The sequence below is a fragment of the Coregonus clupeaformis genome, chromosome 18 (assembly GCF_020615455.1).
Source record: "Coregonus clupeaformis isolate EN_2021a chromosome 18, ASM2061545v1, whole genome shotgun sequence".
Taxonomy (NCBI): domain Eukaryota; kingdom Metazoa; phylum Chordata; class Actinopteri; order Salmoniformes; family Salmonidae; genus Coregonus; species Coregonus clupeaformis.
Genome location: NC_059209.1, coordinates 54768726 through 54786137, shown reverse-complemented (window position 1 = coordinate 54786137; position 17412 = coordinate 54768726). Strand labels below are relative to the sequence as shown.

The 17412-nt window shown below is 42.5% G+C and overlaps 3 protein-coding genes across 4 annotated transcripts; 2 read left to right on the top strand and 1 right to left on the bottom strand.

The window, feature by feature from the left end:
• The first annotated feature begins 103 nt into the window (after positions 1-103).
• Positions 104-1214, top strand: LOC121550232 (uncharacterized protein C22orf15-like). The gene is made up of 3 exons (XM_041862401.1): positions 104-454; positions 678-752; positions 1045-1214. The coding sequence occupies exons 1-3, from the start codon at positions 319-321 to the stop codon at positions 1176-1178; spliced, it is 345 nt and encodes a 114-aa protein (XP_041718335.1). The 5' UTR covers positions 104-318; the 3' UTR covers positions 1179-1214.
• Positions 1215-3313: 2099 nt separating this feature from the next.
• On the top strand, positions 3314-13066 carry upb1 (ureidopropionase, beta). The gene is made up of 9 exons (XM_041862318.2): positions 3314-3488; positions 5233-5404; positions 5610-5697; positions 6335-6429; positions 8735-8893; positions 9943-10194; positions 10468-10510; positions 12198-12352; positions 12584-13066. The coding sequence occupies exons 1-9, from the start codon at positions 3385-3387 to the stop codon at positions 12665-12667; spliced, it is 1152 nt and encodes a 383-aa protein (XP_041718252.1). The 5' UTR covers positions 3314-3384; the 3' UTR covers positions 12668-13066.
• An 809-nt stretch (positions 13067-13875) lies between these two features.
• On the bottom strand, positions 13876-17183 carry LOC121550431 (protein GUCD1-like). Of its 2 annotated transcripts, none has more exons than XM_041862683.2 (6): positions 16787-17183; positions 16340-16424; positions 16032-16197; positions 15355-15446; positions 14979-15220; positions 13876-14695 (listed from the first exon to the last, which is right to left on the bottom strand). In XM_041862683.2, the coding sequence occupies exons 1-6, from the start codon at positions 16791-16793 to the stop codon at positions 14604-14606; spliced, it is 684 nt and encodes a 227-aa protein (XP_041718617.1). In that variant the 5' UTR covers positions 16794-17183; the 3' UTR covers positions 13876-14603. The 2 variants fall into 2 exon arrangements, with proteins under 2 accessions (XP_041718617.1, XP_041718618.1); XM_041862684.2 differs by having other exon boundaries at positions 16939-17183.
• Between the last annotated feature and the right edge of the window lie 229 nt (positions 17184-17412).

The window sequence follows — 17412 nt, the reverse complement described above, 5'->3', positions numbered from 1 at the left end:
CCTCAGAAGCACCTGATAGTGTTGTTTGTATTTGTATTTATTAGGGATCCCCATTAGCTGCTGCCTACTCTTTCTGGGGTCCAAACACATTAAGGCACTTACATTACACATAAAATAGTCTGAAAGCATGATACAAACACTACTGTATATACTGTACATTATACAGTACACTGCCATGTGAGGTTGTATTCTCATGGCATCTCTGCCAATGACTGGAAATGATAGAAACAGTCTGCCAGATTGTTTCCGGACTGAGTAAATGCCAATAAGTGAATATGTAATAGACAGAGAGAGCCCAGTGTAAATGTCACATTACAGATGTACTCTACAGACTGTGTGGACCTGATGGACAGGACAGGGGAGCTGGTGAACCTGAGTGACAAGGAGCAGAGCATGGAGCAGGCCAGCAGTCTGATGAAGGAGAGGCACAGCTATGTCCTCATACGCATCTGCAGTGAGTCTCTCCAAATATAATAAAGGCACTAGGCTATGTATGTCTAAAGATCCCATGGGATCAAAGAGTGATTTCTCACATTGCCTGCTCTACACACGATTACTAGGCCTACTAATATGTTATAGATAGGTTGTTAACATGGCTGCAGTAAATGTTATTATTACTGAAGTTATTTTACAGTAATGAAACTGGTTAACTTTAATTCACTTCATATTGACCCCAGGAGGTGACGGGACTGAAGGGCAGAAGTATGTGCCACTCCTAAATGACCTTGGCAAGAGCCATCCTGAGTTAGCAGGTAATGAAAAAAACATCCACAGCACAGAGGCAAATGTGCACGACTGAAACCACTGCATGGCTTTATTCAGTGCCGGCACTGACCATGATCTAAAGTGGTTGTTTGTGGCCTCCTTATGGGACAGTACCTGTAACGTGACCTTCTTGCCTAGTTACTGTACATGTGGAGTACACTAGACTTAAGCAAACCCACATCAAGCCTGATTTAAGACTGTACGATAAGGGGTTGTTAATATGTATGTACTAGCTGTCTATACTCGTGTATGTTACTTTTGTACATTTTTCTACCTCAGAGGTCCTGAAGAAGCTGTCCAACCCCTGTAAGGAGCGGGACAGAAAGGGTGGTCCCTCAAGGAAAGGCTCTGTCAACCAGACCCGGCGCAAGCCCACTGCTGGAAACAAGAAGAGCCATCCTGGAAAACTTTGACTTTTAAGAAAGGAGAGGAGGGGGGCCTCCTGAGTGGCGCAGCGGTCTAAGGCCCTGCATCCTCGTGCATGAGGCGTCACTACAGACCCGGGTTCGATCCCAGGCTGTGTTACAGCCGGCCGTGACCGGGAGACCCATGAGGCGGCACACAATTGGCCCAGCGTCGTCCGGGTTAGGGGAGGGTTTGTCGGCCGGGATGTCCTTGTCCCATCGCGCTCTAGTGACTCCTGTGGCGGGCCGGGCGCATGCACACTGACTTCGGTCGCCAGCTGTACGGTGTTTCCTCCGACACATTGGTGCGGCTGGTTTACGGGTTAAGTGAGCAGTGTGTCAAGAAGCAGTGCGGCTTGGCAGGGTCGTGTTTCCAAGGATGCATGGCTCTCGACCTTCGCCTCTCCAGAGTCCGTACGGGAGTTGCAGCGATGGGACAAGACTGTAACTACCAATTGGGGAGAAAAAGAGGTAAAAAGTACAAAAAATGATCATAATAAAGGAGAGGAGGAAGGGTGAAAAAGATGGTGATGGACATGCTGTGGACCATATACATGTAATTGTGTTGGTGCTGTGGTTCTCTTCACTCCAATTATTTTTTAAAGATCTGATTGGTCAAAAGACCAATTAATGGAAAAATATCAGAATTGGACTGCCTGAACTGCAGACAAATGTGAGAATTAGACTATATGGACCATTGAATTTATTAAAGGCATATAAATGTAGCCTGAGCCTACTTATCCATGAATTCACAACAATTAATACAGTTTAAATGAAATTATTAGTTGAACAACTAATACAGGTAGCCTATATATACACTAAACAAAAATATAAATGCAACATGTAAAGTGTTGGTCCCATGTTTCATGAGCTGAAATAAAACACCCCAGAAATGTTCCATATGCACAAAATGCTTATTTCTCTCAAATGTTGTGCACAAATTTGTTTACATCCCTGTTAGTGAGCATTTCTCCTTTGCCAAGATAATCCATCCACCTGACAGGTGTGGCATATCAAGAAGCTGATTAAACAGCATGATCATTACACAGGTGCACCTTGTGCTGGGGACAATAATAGGCCACTAAAATGTGCAGTTGTCACACAACACAATGCCACAGATGTCTAAAGTTTTGAAGGAGTGTGCAGTTGACATGCTGACTGCAGGAATGTCCACCAGAGCTGTTGCCAGATAATTTAATGTTAATTTCTCTACCATAAGCCACCTCCAACATCGTTTTAGAGAATTTGGCAGTATGTCCAACCTGCCTCACAACCGCAGACCACGTGTATGGCGTTGTGTGGGTGAGCGTTTTGCTGATGTCAACGTTGTGAAAATAGTTTCTTATGGTGGCGGTTGGGTTATGGTATGGGTAGGCATAAGCTACAGACAACGAACACAATTGCATTTTATCTATGACAATTTGAATGCACAGACAGATACCCTGTCGAGACTCTGAGGCCCATTGTTGTGCCATTCATCCGCCGCCATCACCTCATGTTTCAGCATGATAATGCACGGCCCCATGTTGCAAGGATCTGTACACAATTCCTGGAAGCTGAAAATGTCCCAGTTCTTCCATGGCCTGCATACTCACCAGACATGTCACCCCTTGAGTATGTTTGGGATGCTCTGGGTCGACGTGTTAGACAGCATGTTCCAGTTCCCGCCAACATCCAGCAACTTCGCACAGCCATTGAAGAGGAGTAGGACAACAGCCTGATCCACTCTATGTGAAGAGCTGCATGAGGCAAATGGTGGTCACACCAGATACTGAGTGGTCTTCTGATCCACACCCCTACTTTAAAAAAAATAACAGATACATATCTGTATTCCCAGCCATGTGAAATACATAGATTAAGGCCTAATGAATTTAAATCAATTGACTTATTTCCTTACATGAACTGTAACTCAGTAAAATCTTTGAAATTGTTTCATGTTGCGTTTATATTTTTGTTCAGTATATTTGTTGATACAGTAGACCTACCCAAGTCCGATACTACACCTGTGACCTGTCATAAACATAATTCCTGTAGTGCTGAGCATGACTCGTGATGACATTTGACCCTGAGAAGTGTGATCGGCCTGGTTGCATAACCGCAGCAAAAGGACAAAGTATGTAGATTTTGCCCAATAGTCGACGGGGTGGGTTTACTGGGTGATCGGGTTCACAAACACACGCACACGGCTTGGACAGTGTACAGAAGGAGCCTCACAATGTCGGGGTCTGAGTTTGAATCTTTGGAGAAGATATTGGAGAAACATATTCCAGATGAGGAACTGAAAGAAGTTAAACGAATCTTGTTTGGAAAAGAAATCAAGTGAGTTGTTGTCGAATTCTGCACGCGACACTATCAGTCTGCAAAAATTGTAGGCTCGTTGTCTGTAGGCTACTAGCCAGCAGATCCAACCCGCTTGCTTACAACTGCACTAGGGTCAGACAGGATTCTTGTGTAGATAAAGAGAACATGGAGCCTGCACGAGTTATCGCTCAGAAAACGAACCTCAATCCAGGGATGAGAAAGATGTTGTACTCCGAATTATCCCAGTATCCCAACTGTTACACCAAAAAGATTGAACGACTGCTATTTTCTCCGGAAAACTGTCCTTTTCATCCTCATGCTAGGTAGCAGAAGCCACAGCAGTCATTTTGGAATGGCAGTGTCTGCAAATCAGCTCATTTACATTTACGTAATTTAGCAGACGCTCTTATCCAGAGCGACTTTGTTGTTCAACGCGATGTGGCATTCCATAATTGCTTCTGTGTCTATGGCTAGCTAGCGTGAGGACGAGAACGACAGTTTACTTAAAAACTAGCAGTCGTTCAATCTTCTCGGTGTAACATTTGGGATAATGGGACAATTCGGAGTCCAGCCAATGATGTATATAAACCCTGGATTGCTGATGCTATGTATTGGCCATTGAGAGGCTTTGAAGCCACCAGTCGGCCTTACTGACACTCCCCAGTAGGAGCAATCCTCCATAGGAATGAATGGAATTCTACAGTATTTCAATTAAATTGACAAAATTACATGTATATAAGTATTTATTTATTGTAGTGGGGACAGTAACATTAGTCATCTAAAAAAAAACTACTTTAAAGGAAATGTATATATATTTTTCATTTTTGTTATTTGTATGTTTAGCTCACATAATATAATTTAAAAGCATACATTAAGTTGTCTTTAAAATAATAGATGTGGCAAAAACAAATGTAGACATTAATAAATGCATTTCTACAGCTTCCAAAATACTTTATACAATGGTGGGGGTGCCAAGATGGAGGCACAGTGGCTTCAACACAGCGCCACCTATCAGTCATCTAGTGTTTATATAAATCATTGAGTACAACACATTTCTCATCCCTGGATTGAGGTACGTTTTCCGAGCCATATCTCATATCTCGCACCGGCTTTTACGGTGTCTTAATCTACACAGAAAACCTGTCCAACCCTAGTGCAGCTTTAAGGAAGCGGGTCGGATCTGCTGGCTAGTAGGCTACCAGAGAAAATAGATCAAGTTTCATAACTATTTGGACAGTATGTACAGCCACACTGCTATTATGAAGTGAAACATATAGGAAAATATTGCTGCCTCTTCATTTTCATATCCAATCATTCCTTTTCACTCTGATGTTTTGCATAGTGAGTAAATTATTTACAATGAAGTGGACTTTGACCAGTCAGTGTCCTTTCAACCGCTGTCATATTTGTGCCTGTAGATTGGGGCAGTATTGAACCTTTCATGGGGGTAATCCTCAGTCTTCAGTATATGGTTGGTACCCCATGGCAGCCATGGCCAAATTAAAGGGATAGTTAAATCAAAAACGGTTTTTGTTTGAATTTTGTTAGTTAGTCAACTGTTAATACAATTACACAAAGATGTACTTGTTTGAAGGCTTTACCAGCAATACAGGTGTTGCTGAGGCTCTGTGAACCCAGACGAGAGTCAATTAAGTCATTTCTGTCTGGGTAATTAGGGTTATCTGACCTTCTGTCCCTCCGCATATTGATTTATTTCCTCCTTGAAACTACGGTTTACAGTACATTTGACAATCTCTTGCAGGAAGTTGATTCTACCAGCATGTGCAGTGGAGGCTGCTTTGGAGCGGGACTTTGAGCTTCAGGGGTACATGTTTGAAGCTTCCCCGGAGCAGCTCAGGACCCCGAGAACTGTCCGGGTGGGCCTCATTCAAAACCGCATCGTTCTGCCCACTGATGCCCCTGTTCTGGATCAGGTTAGAGAGGAATGACTACTTGGATTCAATTTATTTTACCAACCAAAGCCTACTACAATATTGTTTGCAGCTATGGCTCTCTCTCCTTCTTCTCATTATATATGCATGGGAAGTTACAATTGCACTTTCAAGTCCTTGCTATGAGCAGTGTTGAGAAGATGCATGGGGCTTGGTGACTGATCCCTGTGTTCGTACCTCTGCCCAGATCACAGCGCTCCACAAAAGGATTGGTGAGATGGTGGATGTGGCGGCTATGTGTGGGGTCAACATTGTCTGCTTTCAGGAGGCCTGGAGTGAGTGACATAACTAGATCTCGGTCTTACTGGGGTAGCCTATTAGAGCTTATCAATGCTTTCCCGAAACTTTTCTTTGTGCAATTTGTTACAGAGTATACGATAATTCCACTTGAAATAGGATACAAATTGTGCCTGTTCACTTTACAGTAACTGTCGACTTTTGGAATTATAACAGGGTGATAGGATCTGGGTATACGGCAGTAGGTTCATTTGTCCTTAATTGGTCATAGTGACGTCAGCAGCACACCAAACAGTCTGTCGTCCTATTTGTTTTGGCTCCTAAATGGCATTTTGATGTGTTGTGAATGAGGAGTGCATTACTCTGGCTCCTTAGAGTCTCCCAGTATAGAAACACACTAAACTCAACCCTAAGTGCCCCATGAGGGAGGTGACCCCCATCCCCACAACTATTTACGACAATGATAAGCGTACACAGAGGTTTGCACCAAAATGCTTCTCATGGTGTAAAGACTGCTCATGTGACAAATAGTTGGAGCATATTGTGCATATTTTCTGTCCTCTGAGAGACATACTTATGATATGCACACAAAGTTATGTTTAACTGCTCTCTAGTTTGCCTTACTCTGACTGCCTTGAGTTTTTGGAGATGATCCTGCTTTGTTCCCCACCACAGCTATGCCCTTTGCTTTCTGTACCCGGGAGAAAGAACCGTGGACAGAGTTTGCTGAGTCGTCAGAAGAAGGATACACTACCCGCTTCTGCCAAGAGGTGAGATGTCAGGGGTCACCCAGAGTACAGGAATGTACCATGTCTAATGCAACACTGCTAGTGACTCATACTCTGAGAACAGTCAGAGTAGTAGCCATTTAATAGTATGGTTAGTAAGTATGCACAATTATACTGTAGTTTTACAAATTCCTTTAACAGCAATTACATTTACATTACATTTACATTTACATCATTTAGCAGACGCTCTTATCCAGAGCGACTTACTAATTGGTGCATTCACCTTATAGCCAGTGGGAAACCACTTTACAATTATTATTTTATTTTATTATTATTATTATTATTATTATTATTATTATTATTATTATTATTATTATTTTATTTATATTTTGTGGGGGTGGGGTAGGGGGGGGGGTAGAATGATTACTTTTATACTATCCCAGGTATTCCTTAAAGAGGTAGGGTTTCAAGTGTCTCCGGAAGGCGTCGTGAGGGAGCTTGTTCCACCATTGGGGTGCCAGAGCAGCGAACAGTTTTGACTGGGCTGAGCGGGAACTGTGCTTCCGCAGAGGTAGGGGGACCAGCAGGCCAGAGGTGGAAGAACGCAATGCCCTCGTTTGGGTGTAGGGACTGATCAGAGCCTGAAGGTAAGGAGGTGCCGTTCCCCTCACAGCTCCGTAGGCAAGCACCATGGTCTTGTAGCAGATGCAAGCTTCAACTGGAAGCCAGTGGAGTGTGCGGAGGAGCGGGGTGACGTGAGAGAACTTGGGAAGGTTGAACACCAGACGGGCTGCAGCGTTCTGGATGAGTTGTAGGGTTTAATGGCAAAGGCAGGGAGCCCAGCCAACAGCGAGTTGCAGTAATCCAGACGGGAGATGACAAGTGCCTGGATTAGGACCTGTGCCGCTTCCTGTGTAAGGTAGGGTCATACTCTGCGAATGTTGTAGAGCATGAACCTACAGGATCGGGTCACCGCTTTGATGTTAGCGGAGAACGACAGGGTGTTGTCCAGGATCACGCCAAGGTTCTTTGCACTCTGGGAGGAGGACACAACAGAGTTGTCAACCGTGGTGGCGAGATCATGGAGCGGGCAGTCCTTCCCCGGGAGGAAGAGCAGCTCCGTCTTGCCGAGGTTCAGTTTGAGGTGGTAATCCGACATCCATACTGATATGTCTGCCAGACATGCAGAGATGCGATTCGCTACCTGGTTATCAGAAGGGGGAAAGGAGAAGATGAATTGTGTGTCGTCTGCGTAGCAATGATAGGAGAAACCATGTGAGGATATGACAGAGCCAAGTGACTTGGTGTATAGAGAGAATAGGAGAGGCCCTAGAACTGAGCCCTGGGGGACACCAGTGGTGAGAGAACATGGTGCGAAGACAGATTCTCGCCACGCCACCTGGTAGGAGCGACCTGTCAGGTAGGACGCAATCCAAGAGTGAGCCGCGCCGGAGATGCCCAACTCGGAGAGGGTGGAGAGGAGGATCTGATGGTTCACAGTATCAAAGGCAGCAGATAGGTCTAGAAGGATGAGAGCAGAGGCGTGAGAGTTAGCTTTAGCAGTGCGGAGAGCCTCTGTGACACAGAGAAGAGCAGTCTCAGTTGAATGACCAGTCTTGAAACCTGACTGGTTTGGATCAAGAAGGTCATTCTGAGAGAGATAGCAGGAGAGTTGGCAATAGACGGCATGCTCAAGAGTTTTGGAGAGAAAAGAAAGATACTGGTCTGTAGTTGTTGACATCGGAAGGGATCGATTGTAGGTTTTTTGAGGAGGGGTGCAACTCTCGCTTTCTTGAAGATGGAAGGGACATAGCCAGCGGACAAGGATGAGTTGATGAGCGAGGTGAGGTAAGGGAGAAGGTCTCCGGAAATGGTCTGGAGAAGAGAGGATTACAATGAACAGATATGAAACTGTTGTCAAATAATGCCATTGCATAGATTGGAGATTGGCATTGCTCCTTAGTGTATATTATTTAGCATGTGAAATAATGTTCCATTGTTTAATTACAAGGCACATTCTACAACATTATATAGGCCTAATTGTTGAATGTATACTGTTTTGAGAAACAGAGTGATTGTACTGTAGGTTAGTTCGCAAAGCTAATAATATTGAATAATAAATAATAAATGTTTGTGTTGGGAGTTCATGCTCAGCTTGTGGACTAAAACATATAAAAAACATCAGCTCCCATCTGAAATGAGCATTCCAGCACGTAGCTGTGCGCTGTTGTCCACAATACGTCCCTGTGTCTACACGTACTGTATGTGTGCTGATAGAGATGGGTAATTCCAGCCTTGTCTCTTTGTATGATGACCCATGTCTAAAACTACTCTTGTTTGTCTTCAGCTGGCAAAGAAATACAATATGGTAGTGATATCGCCCATTTTGGAGCGAGAAGAGGTACACAACGTTCTGTGGAACACGGCAGTAGTGGTCTCTAACTCGGGCAGCGTGCTGGGTAAAACCAGGAAGAATCACATTCCCCGGGTGGGAGACTTCAACGAGGTCAGTACAGTAATCAATATTTTTATCAGCGATCAAACAATCAATCAAACAATTGTATGTATACAGCCCAATTTGTCACAAAGTGACAAAACACCCAGTATACAGTACTGTATGTCTCACAGCTGGCACTGTTGATCCTCTCCATGATGGTCTGTGCCTCTGTCCACAACCTATGTATCACCCAGGGAACAGGTGCCTTCTTTCACAGAATATGGTTTTCCAGTGAGCTTCAAGGAATTTAACAGTGAAACCACACGGGCACTAGTTAAATTACAGGGATCAGAGAGGGCTCTTGCATGTGTGGATAGCATACCTCCTACCCTACTTTACTGCCATAGTTGCCGTGCAGTACATGCTGCACTTTCTATGTCTGAAAGGTTATGTACATGTAAGTGTACAACAAGTCCTGAGCAGATCACTGTGTACATATTAATTGAATAGTGTCCTATTTGTTCATCAAACAGTAAGTCCTCATATCCAGCTCCCACAATAGTGTGTCTAGGAAGACATGGGTGTTCGCTCATTACTTGGTGAACACAACAGGTTCTCCATAATCATGTCATGTCATCCAATAAACCTATTTACAATGGATTCTGCATGTTCATGTTTTTTTTTTTGTCATTTAGCAGACGCTCTTATCCTGAGCGACTTACAGGAGCAATTAGGGTTAAGTGCCTTGCTCAAGGACACATCGACAGATTTTTCACCTAGTCGGCTCGGGGATTAGAACCAGCGACCTTTCGGTTACTGGCACAACGCTCTTAACCACTAAGCTACCTGCCGCCCCATGTTCATTGCTCATGTTCATTGTCCTACACTGACACCTACAGTATCAACCATTTCCACCATTTCCTTAGGAATACATTAGATCTGTAGAGGTTATGACAATTTATTTGAACCTTCTTTAACTTTAGTATTTTTTCTATATTTCCTTACACGTAACCCTGTTAAAATGACCTTTTACATCTTTTTATGTAAGATATACTATACTAGATGCAGATATGCACAGACTTTTGCTTTGACTTTTTATTCTTCCCTCCCTTACTCAGTCCACATATTACATGGAGGGAGACACTGGCCACAGAGTGTTTCAGACCCAGTTTGGAAAGATTGCTGTGAACATCTGCTATGGGCGCCATCACCCTCTGAACTGGTTAATGTATAGTATGAATGGAGCAGAAATCATCTTCAACCCCTCTGCAACTGTTGGAGGACTCAGTGAGCCCATGTGGTCAATCGAGGCTAGGAATGCAGCTATAGCAAACCACTGCTTCACCTGTGGAATCAACCGTGTTGGGACTGTAAGTACCACCAAAGAAAGGTTTATTTTGTTCCACATCTTCCTCTATTACAACCACTTATTATTGAGCCAAGTCCTAGGTGCATTGTAACATCTATTCTATGCTGCCCCCTACTGCCTCCATAGTCCAATTATCTACAGTATACTGGTATTCCTTCTATTGTGTATAGTAGCCTCATATGCCACTGCTAGACTTCACAGCTGGTGTAAATTACATAATGAATGTGCCATCATGATGCGGTTTTCTGACAAGGATATCTCTTGTTTTATGTAGGAGCACTTTAACAATGAGTTCACCTCTGGGGATGGAAAAAAAGGTATGAATATTTTAGTCTTTTTTTAGGACATTGTCCTCTCCTGCCTTATCCTGTATGTGACAAAATATAGTCATATGCAAATCTCTATTTCAACTCAACACTGCATCTTTCTGTCAAGAATTTGACATGGATCTATGTATGCATGAGATACTTCTGAATAAGTCAACGCATCGATAACGGATATCCAGACATGGGTCAAGTCTATGCCAGCATCATTGACAGTGCATAGACCCGTGTTTCATATACAGTGATGTCCAAAACTATTTGGACAGTGACACATTTTCTGTTGTTTTGGGTCTGTACAATATGTGAAAATGTTTCTAAAAATGTTTCTGAATACTTCTACATTAATGTGGATGCTACCATGATTACGCATAATCCTGAATGAATCGTGAATAATGATGAGTGAGAAAGTTACAGAGGCATAAATAGCATACCCCCCATAAATGCTAACCTCCCCTGTTATTGGTAATAGTGAGAGGTTAGCCTCTGTAACTTTCTCACTCATAATTATTTACGATTCATGCATGATTATCCATAATCATGGAATCATCCACATGAATGTAGAAAAGTTCAGAAACTTATTATATTCTTATTTACAATAAAAGTGACGCCAAAATGACACAATACATTATTTACCATTAATTTCTATTGGGCACAAAATAATCTGAAGAATAATCTGAAACACAACCCCCCTCTTTTGCCCTCAGAAGAGCCTCAATTTGTCTGGGCATGGACTGTACAAGGTGTCAAAAGCATTCCACAGGGATGCTGGCCCATGTTGACTCCAGTGCTTTCTACAGTTGTGTCAAGTTGGCTGGATGTCCTTTGGGTGGTGGACCATTCTTGATTCACACAGGAAACTGTTGTGTGTGAAAAACCCAGCAGCGCTGCAGTTCTCGACACAAACCGGTGCGACTGGCACCTACTACCATACCCCGTTCAAAGGCACTTAAATATTTTGTCTTGCCCATTCACTCTCTGAATGGCACACATACACAATACATGTCTCAATTGTCTCAAGGCTTAGAAATACTTATTTAACATGTCTCCTCCCCTTCATCTACACTGATTGAAGTGAATTTAACAAATGACATCAAGACTGATTCACCTGGTCAGTCTATGTCTTGGAAAGAGACGGTTTTCTTAATGTTTTATATACTCGGTGTAAGTGAATTTTTCCAAATACTTTTGGTTCCCTAAAATGGGGGGACTATGTACAAAAAGTGCTGTAATTTCTAAACCGTTCACCCGATATGAATGAAAATACCCTCAAATTAAAACTGACAGTTAACCTCATATTCATTGTATCATCCAAAGCACTGGAGTACAGAGCCAAAACAACAAATTTGTCACTGTCCAAATACTTTTGGACCTCACTGTATGAGCCACACCCCAGTGCAAAGTGTCTATCTGCTGTTGACACTCTGCATCCAGAACAGGCCCGGGGAAAGCAGCCATATCAACAAGTGTCATGTTGCTGAATGTTATTTCCACACTCATATCCAAAGACTTCAATACCCATGTATAAAGTTGCAGGTTGAACATGCAGTCCTGCCCTACTCTTGTTACACGTAGCTGAAATCTGACCAGGTAGACACAAGCCACCTGTCATCCAGTTGGGATTCCTCCGACTAGTTTTATTGAAAAGCTGATTGTCAACTAGTCCTGTCTTTGTTCCTTATAGCTCACCAAGATTTCGGGCACTTCTATGGGTCAAGCTATGTGGCTGCTCCGGATGGCAGCCGCTCACCAGGCCTGTCCAGAACCCGTGACGGACTCCTTGTGACCGAAATGGACCTTAACCTGACCCGGCAAGTCAGTGACAAATGGAGTTTTAAGGTGAACTACTGAGATTTCACAAGAACCTTATTTCACAACAGTGGCCATATTTTACATGATTTCAACTCATGTTTTTGGCAGTAACAGCAGTTCATCACGTCCTTCTTGGAAATGCATTTTTGCCTAACAGACATCACTATCTGGTCTACCTGTATAGCTTTCAGTTAGGCGATAACACAACCCTGGTCTATTACATTTGCATTAAGTGGTTTGCACTGTAACTATCTGCAGATGACTGGGAGGTATGGAGAGTATGCAGAGGAGCTCACCAGGGCCACCAAGCAGGACTTCAAGCCCAACATTATCAAGGAGTAGAAGATCCATGTGTCCTGAAGGGACCCCTACACAGAGACGTGCTGCTCTGTAGACAGTATCTCAATGAGGACATGAAGTCAGTGTTGAGGCAGACATGACTAGTGCCATCGAGAGTATGAACGGACCAGTCAAGCTAGCCATGAACTAAACCAAATTATCTGTTCAAATTATTTTATTGATTACAGTAAGTAAATGGAATAGTATATTTCATAAAAATAAAGTTTGCCATTTTAACACAACCAGGAATAAATAATTGTCTTCCCACCCATTTAGTAGATTGGGAAAATATCTTATGTTAAAATGAAAATTAAATAAAACATAATTATGGCTGGTACAAATACCATAGTGCAATAACATCATCCATGATACCAAAATGTACAAATAAATGTTGAATGAGAATTAAGTAAAGGTGTCATTCTACGTATTGATAGCGGTTTTCAACAGAAAACATCTTATGATCGAGTTCCTTTAAAACTTTACGGTAGTGTTAAGTCATACACTGAAGCAAAACCTACAAAGCATCCATCTACCCCGTACTGAGTATTTCAGACGTTACATTGTCTCCACTCTCCCTTACACTGTAAAGGGACCTTCCGATGAAACAACATTAACTGATTATCTGGTGCACACAACAAGAGCAAAGTCTGTTCAAAGCAGCTGGCTGAGGTTGAACATGATGTCCTGATGGCTGACATCTAAGCCTGCCAGGCAGATTTGGTTCCATAAACAGGCTATTGGTCAAGTTGTATTGCATTAAGAAAATGAGTTTGTGAAATGGGTTTGCCATTGTAATACAACACATCAGACTTCATGGACATTAATTACCTGAGTCTTTCAAAAACAATGTATCCCTCTATTCCCTGTTATTAGAAAATCCTAAATAATAAGTTACGTTTAACAGACAGACAAGCCACCAAAGGTCTCTTCACAATCCCCAAGTCCAGAACAGACTATGGTAGGCACACAGTACTACATAGAGCCATGGCTACATGGAACTCTATTCCACATCAGGTAACTGATGCAAGCAGTAGAATCATATTTAAAAAAACAGGTAAAAATACACCTTATGGAACAGCGGGGACTGTGAAGAGACACACACAGGCACAGACACACATACACATGATAAGACACACACTAAATATGTGATAGTGGAGTAGTGGATTGAGGGAACACACTAAATGTATTGGGTAAAGTGTTATGAAATGTAATGTAATGTTTTAAATTGTATATGACTGCCTTAATGTTGCTGGACCCCTTGGCAGCAGCTAATGGGGATCCTTAAATACAAATCAAACTAATAAAATAAGACTAGGCTCGTCTGAGGGGAGGTAAGCAGCTATACATGGCCCATCAGACTTGCATGACAAGTAGCATGACATCAGAATAAAGCATTAAGAAAGCATCATGTTGCCGTAAGCCCTTGTATGTGCATTGTTTTGTCCTCCTCTCCAAGGTTAGAAACAACTTGAGTGTCATTGGCATTTTGTCCACTCAGCATTAGGAATAGGAATTATGGTCTTGCACTGCTAACTATTTCACATGGCAATTGGTGGAATCAACTTAAACTAAACTAAAGGGGACACTGTCAAAATTCATTTATTCTATTTCATCTATCTGCTTGTCCCCCAACCAACGTAAAAACCACACTTGCTTTATTGATCTCTTCAGCTGTTATTCCTTTAGACACTGACGACTAGCATGGGCTTTGTGTGGTGAGATTGGTGTGGTAACGTTGGAGTGGTGTTGTGTGTTCTGTGAGCAATCAGCCATGTTAGCACTAGAGTGGACAGCCCAGGGCCATCTACAACACTGGGCCAGAGCTGGAACCAGCAGTCCCCGTTCAGGGACCTGTAGACCCACTGGTGTGTCATCATAGTGAGGATTGGACGCTATGATGATGTGGAGACCATCTGCATCGTCATCTGCACCATCAACATCAGCTCTCCTTGAAGATGAACAGAATATCCTCATCTGTCCCGTAGCTCATTCGAGCCTCTTCAAAGTTACTAATGCTGGTGCAACACACGCCTGCAAGCAAAACACCCAAAGGCTGTCTGTCAATGTCATATTTTCACTCTTACTCAATCTCTCTGTGCTTTCACCCTCTGGTTACATGTTCATGTAACGCACCATGCAGGGCACAGGGTCAGGTGTGGGTGTTATTGTGCAATTTATTAAGAAGTGTTTAAATGTAGAACTTCAATGCCCAAAAACACAATGTGATTTATTCCACACTTATACTTAATGATATATGGGTCTGGTATGTCAGTGGTACTGTTCACTTTTGGAGATGTGTAGAGGGAGGACTCACGGTCTGAGTAGGCAGGGTTGTTGTAGAAGATGCAGCCGGTGCTCCGGTTGAAGCCACACACAACCACAAAGTGACCCTGGTATTCTGGCTTCCTGCAGAAGCACTTCTGGCCCACAGGCAGGAAACAGCAGTACTTGACAGGCGAAGAGCAAAGTTCACACACCAGAACCACAGCGTTGACCAGCACTATGGCCACATGACTCTCGTCAAGATGTTCCTGGATTTCCTGAATTGTCACTGAGCTACAAGTGACATTCAAAAAGGGAGAAAGTTATTCTCTCTCTAGGTCTGGAAAACAACTATTACTAACCAGACAAGCCTATCATACAGTTTTGGAACAATTTGTCTTTCTTTATTTTTCACAAAGGTAACTAACCATTGTTTCACCACCACACTCTTGCTCTCAGCCTTTAGGAAGAGTTTGTTCACTCTGTCTTCCTCAGTGTCAAAATGCTTTTTGTAGAAGGACTAGAAACAGATCAAAAGAAACACATGGTAAGTCTCTCAGGTTAATTAATTCCTCTGTAGGAATTAATTAACCTGAGCATGGCGCTTGTAACACCAGGGTAATGGGTTCGATCCCTGGGACCACCCATATGTAAAAATGTATGCACACATGACTGTAAGTCGCTTTGGATAAAAGTGTCTGCTAAATGGCATATTATATTATTATAATTTAATTAAGGATATTTGTTATGGTGGGCTACATCAAAAAGGTGCGATGGGTCCGCACTCAAAAAGATGTCGCATAAAGCTTACTTCATTTTTAGAATTGTTTTATTAATACACACTGAAGAAAGCTGCATAGCCGAAAAGTCTGTGTACGTTATCCCTGATGCAGTGAAAATAATTGTAAAAAGCTTTATGCAACATCTTTTTGAGTGTGAACCCATCTCACCCTTTTGCTTATCTGAATTCACAAGTTTTACGCACCAACCAAACTTCTGGAAGACTGCGATGGTCCCCTTTTAATGGGTACATGACAATGAAATGTACTTATACATTATAACTATTGTAGTTCTTGTGATGGTCTACAAAGTGTTGACCCATTACCTGATTCCTGAAGCCCTTGTCAACTCCCAGTGTCTGAGTGCAGAAGCGGTGCCTGACCCCCAGCTGGCACATGAGGTAGGCCAAGTCAATTGTCCACACACTCTCCGTCAGCTTCAGCTCCCAGCATGCACCCTGAAACTCCTCATCACTCACAGGGTGGAGGTACCTACCAAATGATGGTCAAAAAGTGACACTTGCATGATGAGGTCTTCAGCATCACAATGTACTGTATCTACTGTAGTTAAAATGCTGACATACGCAAGTCTGTGTACCATGTATGTACAGTATATGATGAAATGTTCCCTTACTTCAAAACCATTCTTGCGCAGGCTAATCCACAGTCCCAGTGGTACAGCTGCCGAATGACAGGTACATTCAGCAGAATGGCATCATCTGTCAAAAACAAGATATGATGAGGCGGATGCAAATAAGTACACTATCATTGATACTGGTCTCACCCGGGCCTAAAATCTTTCTGTTACTTGCTGTTGTGGCAAGCTTCTCCAAATGAATTCAAATCGTGTTTACTAGTTAGCTAGTTAACTATTGTTTTTCTCATGGATTGGAAATTCCTTTAGCACCACTGATAAAGAAAGCAAGTACAATTCACATGTGACAATGTCATGAAATGGATGGGGTGCTTTTGCTCCACTGTTTACATTGGTGGCTAGCTAACGTTTGCTAAATTAGTTGGGGTCAACTACCAAACTCTACATTTCAAAACCACTCTCTAGCTAGAACATAACTACATTTACCTGACATTCTGTTGGATTGTTCTTTGCTGCTAGATGCAAAACCCAAGTTAGTCAGACTTGTTTACACTTGGTAGCTAGCTAATCCTCCGGAGATGGATTGCCTCATGAGGGTGTTGGCTAGGACTGCCTAGCTAGCAACGAAATTAGCTTACCCTAGCACATAACGTTAGCATTATTTACATCTGGTCGGTCGACTTGATGATGGTCGATTCGTTCACTAAGTTAACTGTTAGATCCTTCAAAGTGGTAGCTACAGCTTTGATGTATGTGAATAGTTGAGGATTGGTTTATAGTGTACACAGATAGTTCTGTTCAGCTAGCTAGTAAGCTAACTAGCTATATGGTTATATTCAGAGAAAACTACAAACGAAACAACGTTATGAAGCAGGAAAGAATAACTAAGTACTTCTGGGTCAAGGATTTTTGGAATCTTCAGCATAACAGTTCCGTCCTGTATGCTTTGTAAATGAATAATTAGGCGTAAACTATGGAAAATGTGCACAATTATTTATATATTTTATACTAGTTATCATAAAAGAATAATTAAAGTATTTATATGAGATATTATGTGATTTATTAGTTTATTTCTTATTTTTCAAGACTAAATGGTCAACAATGTTTTTTTT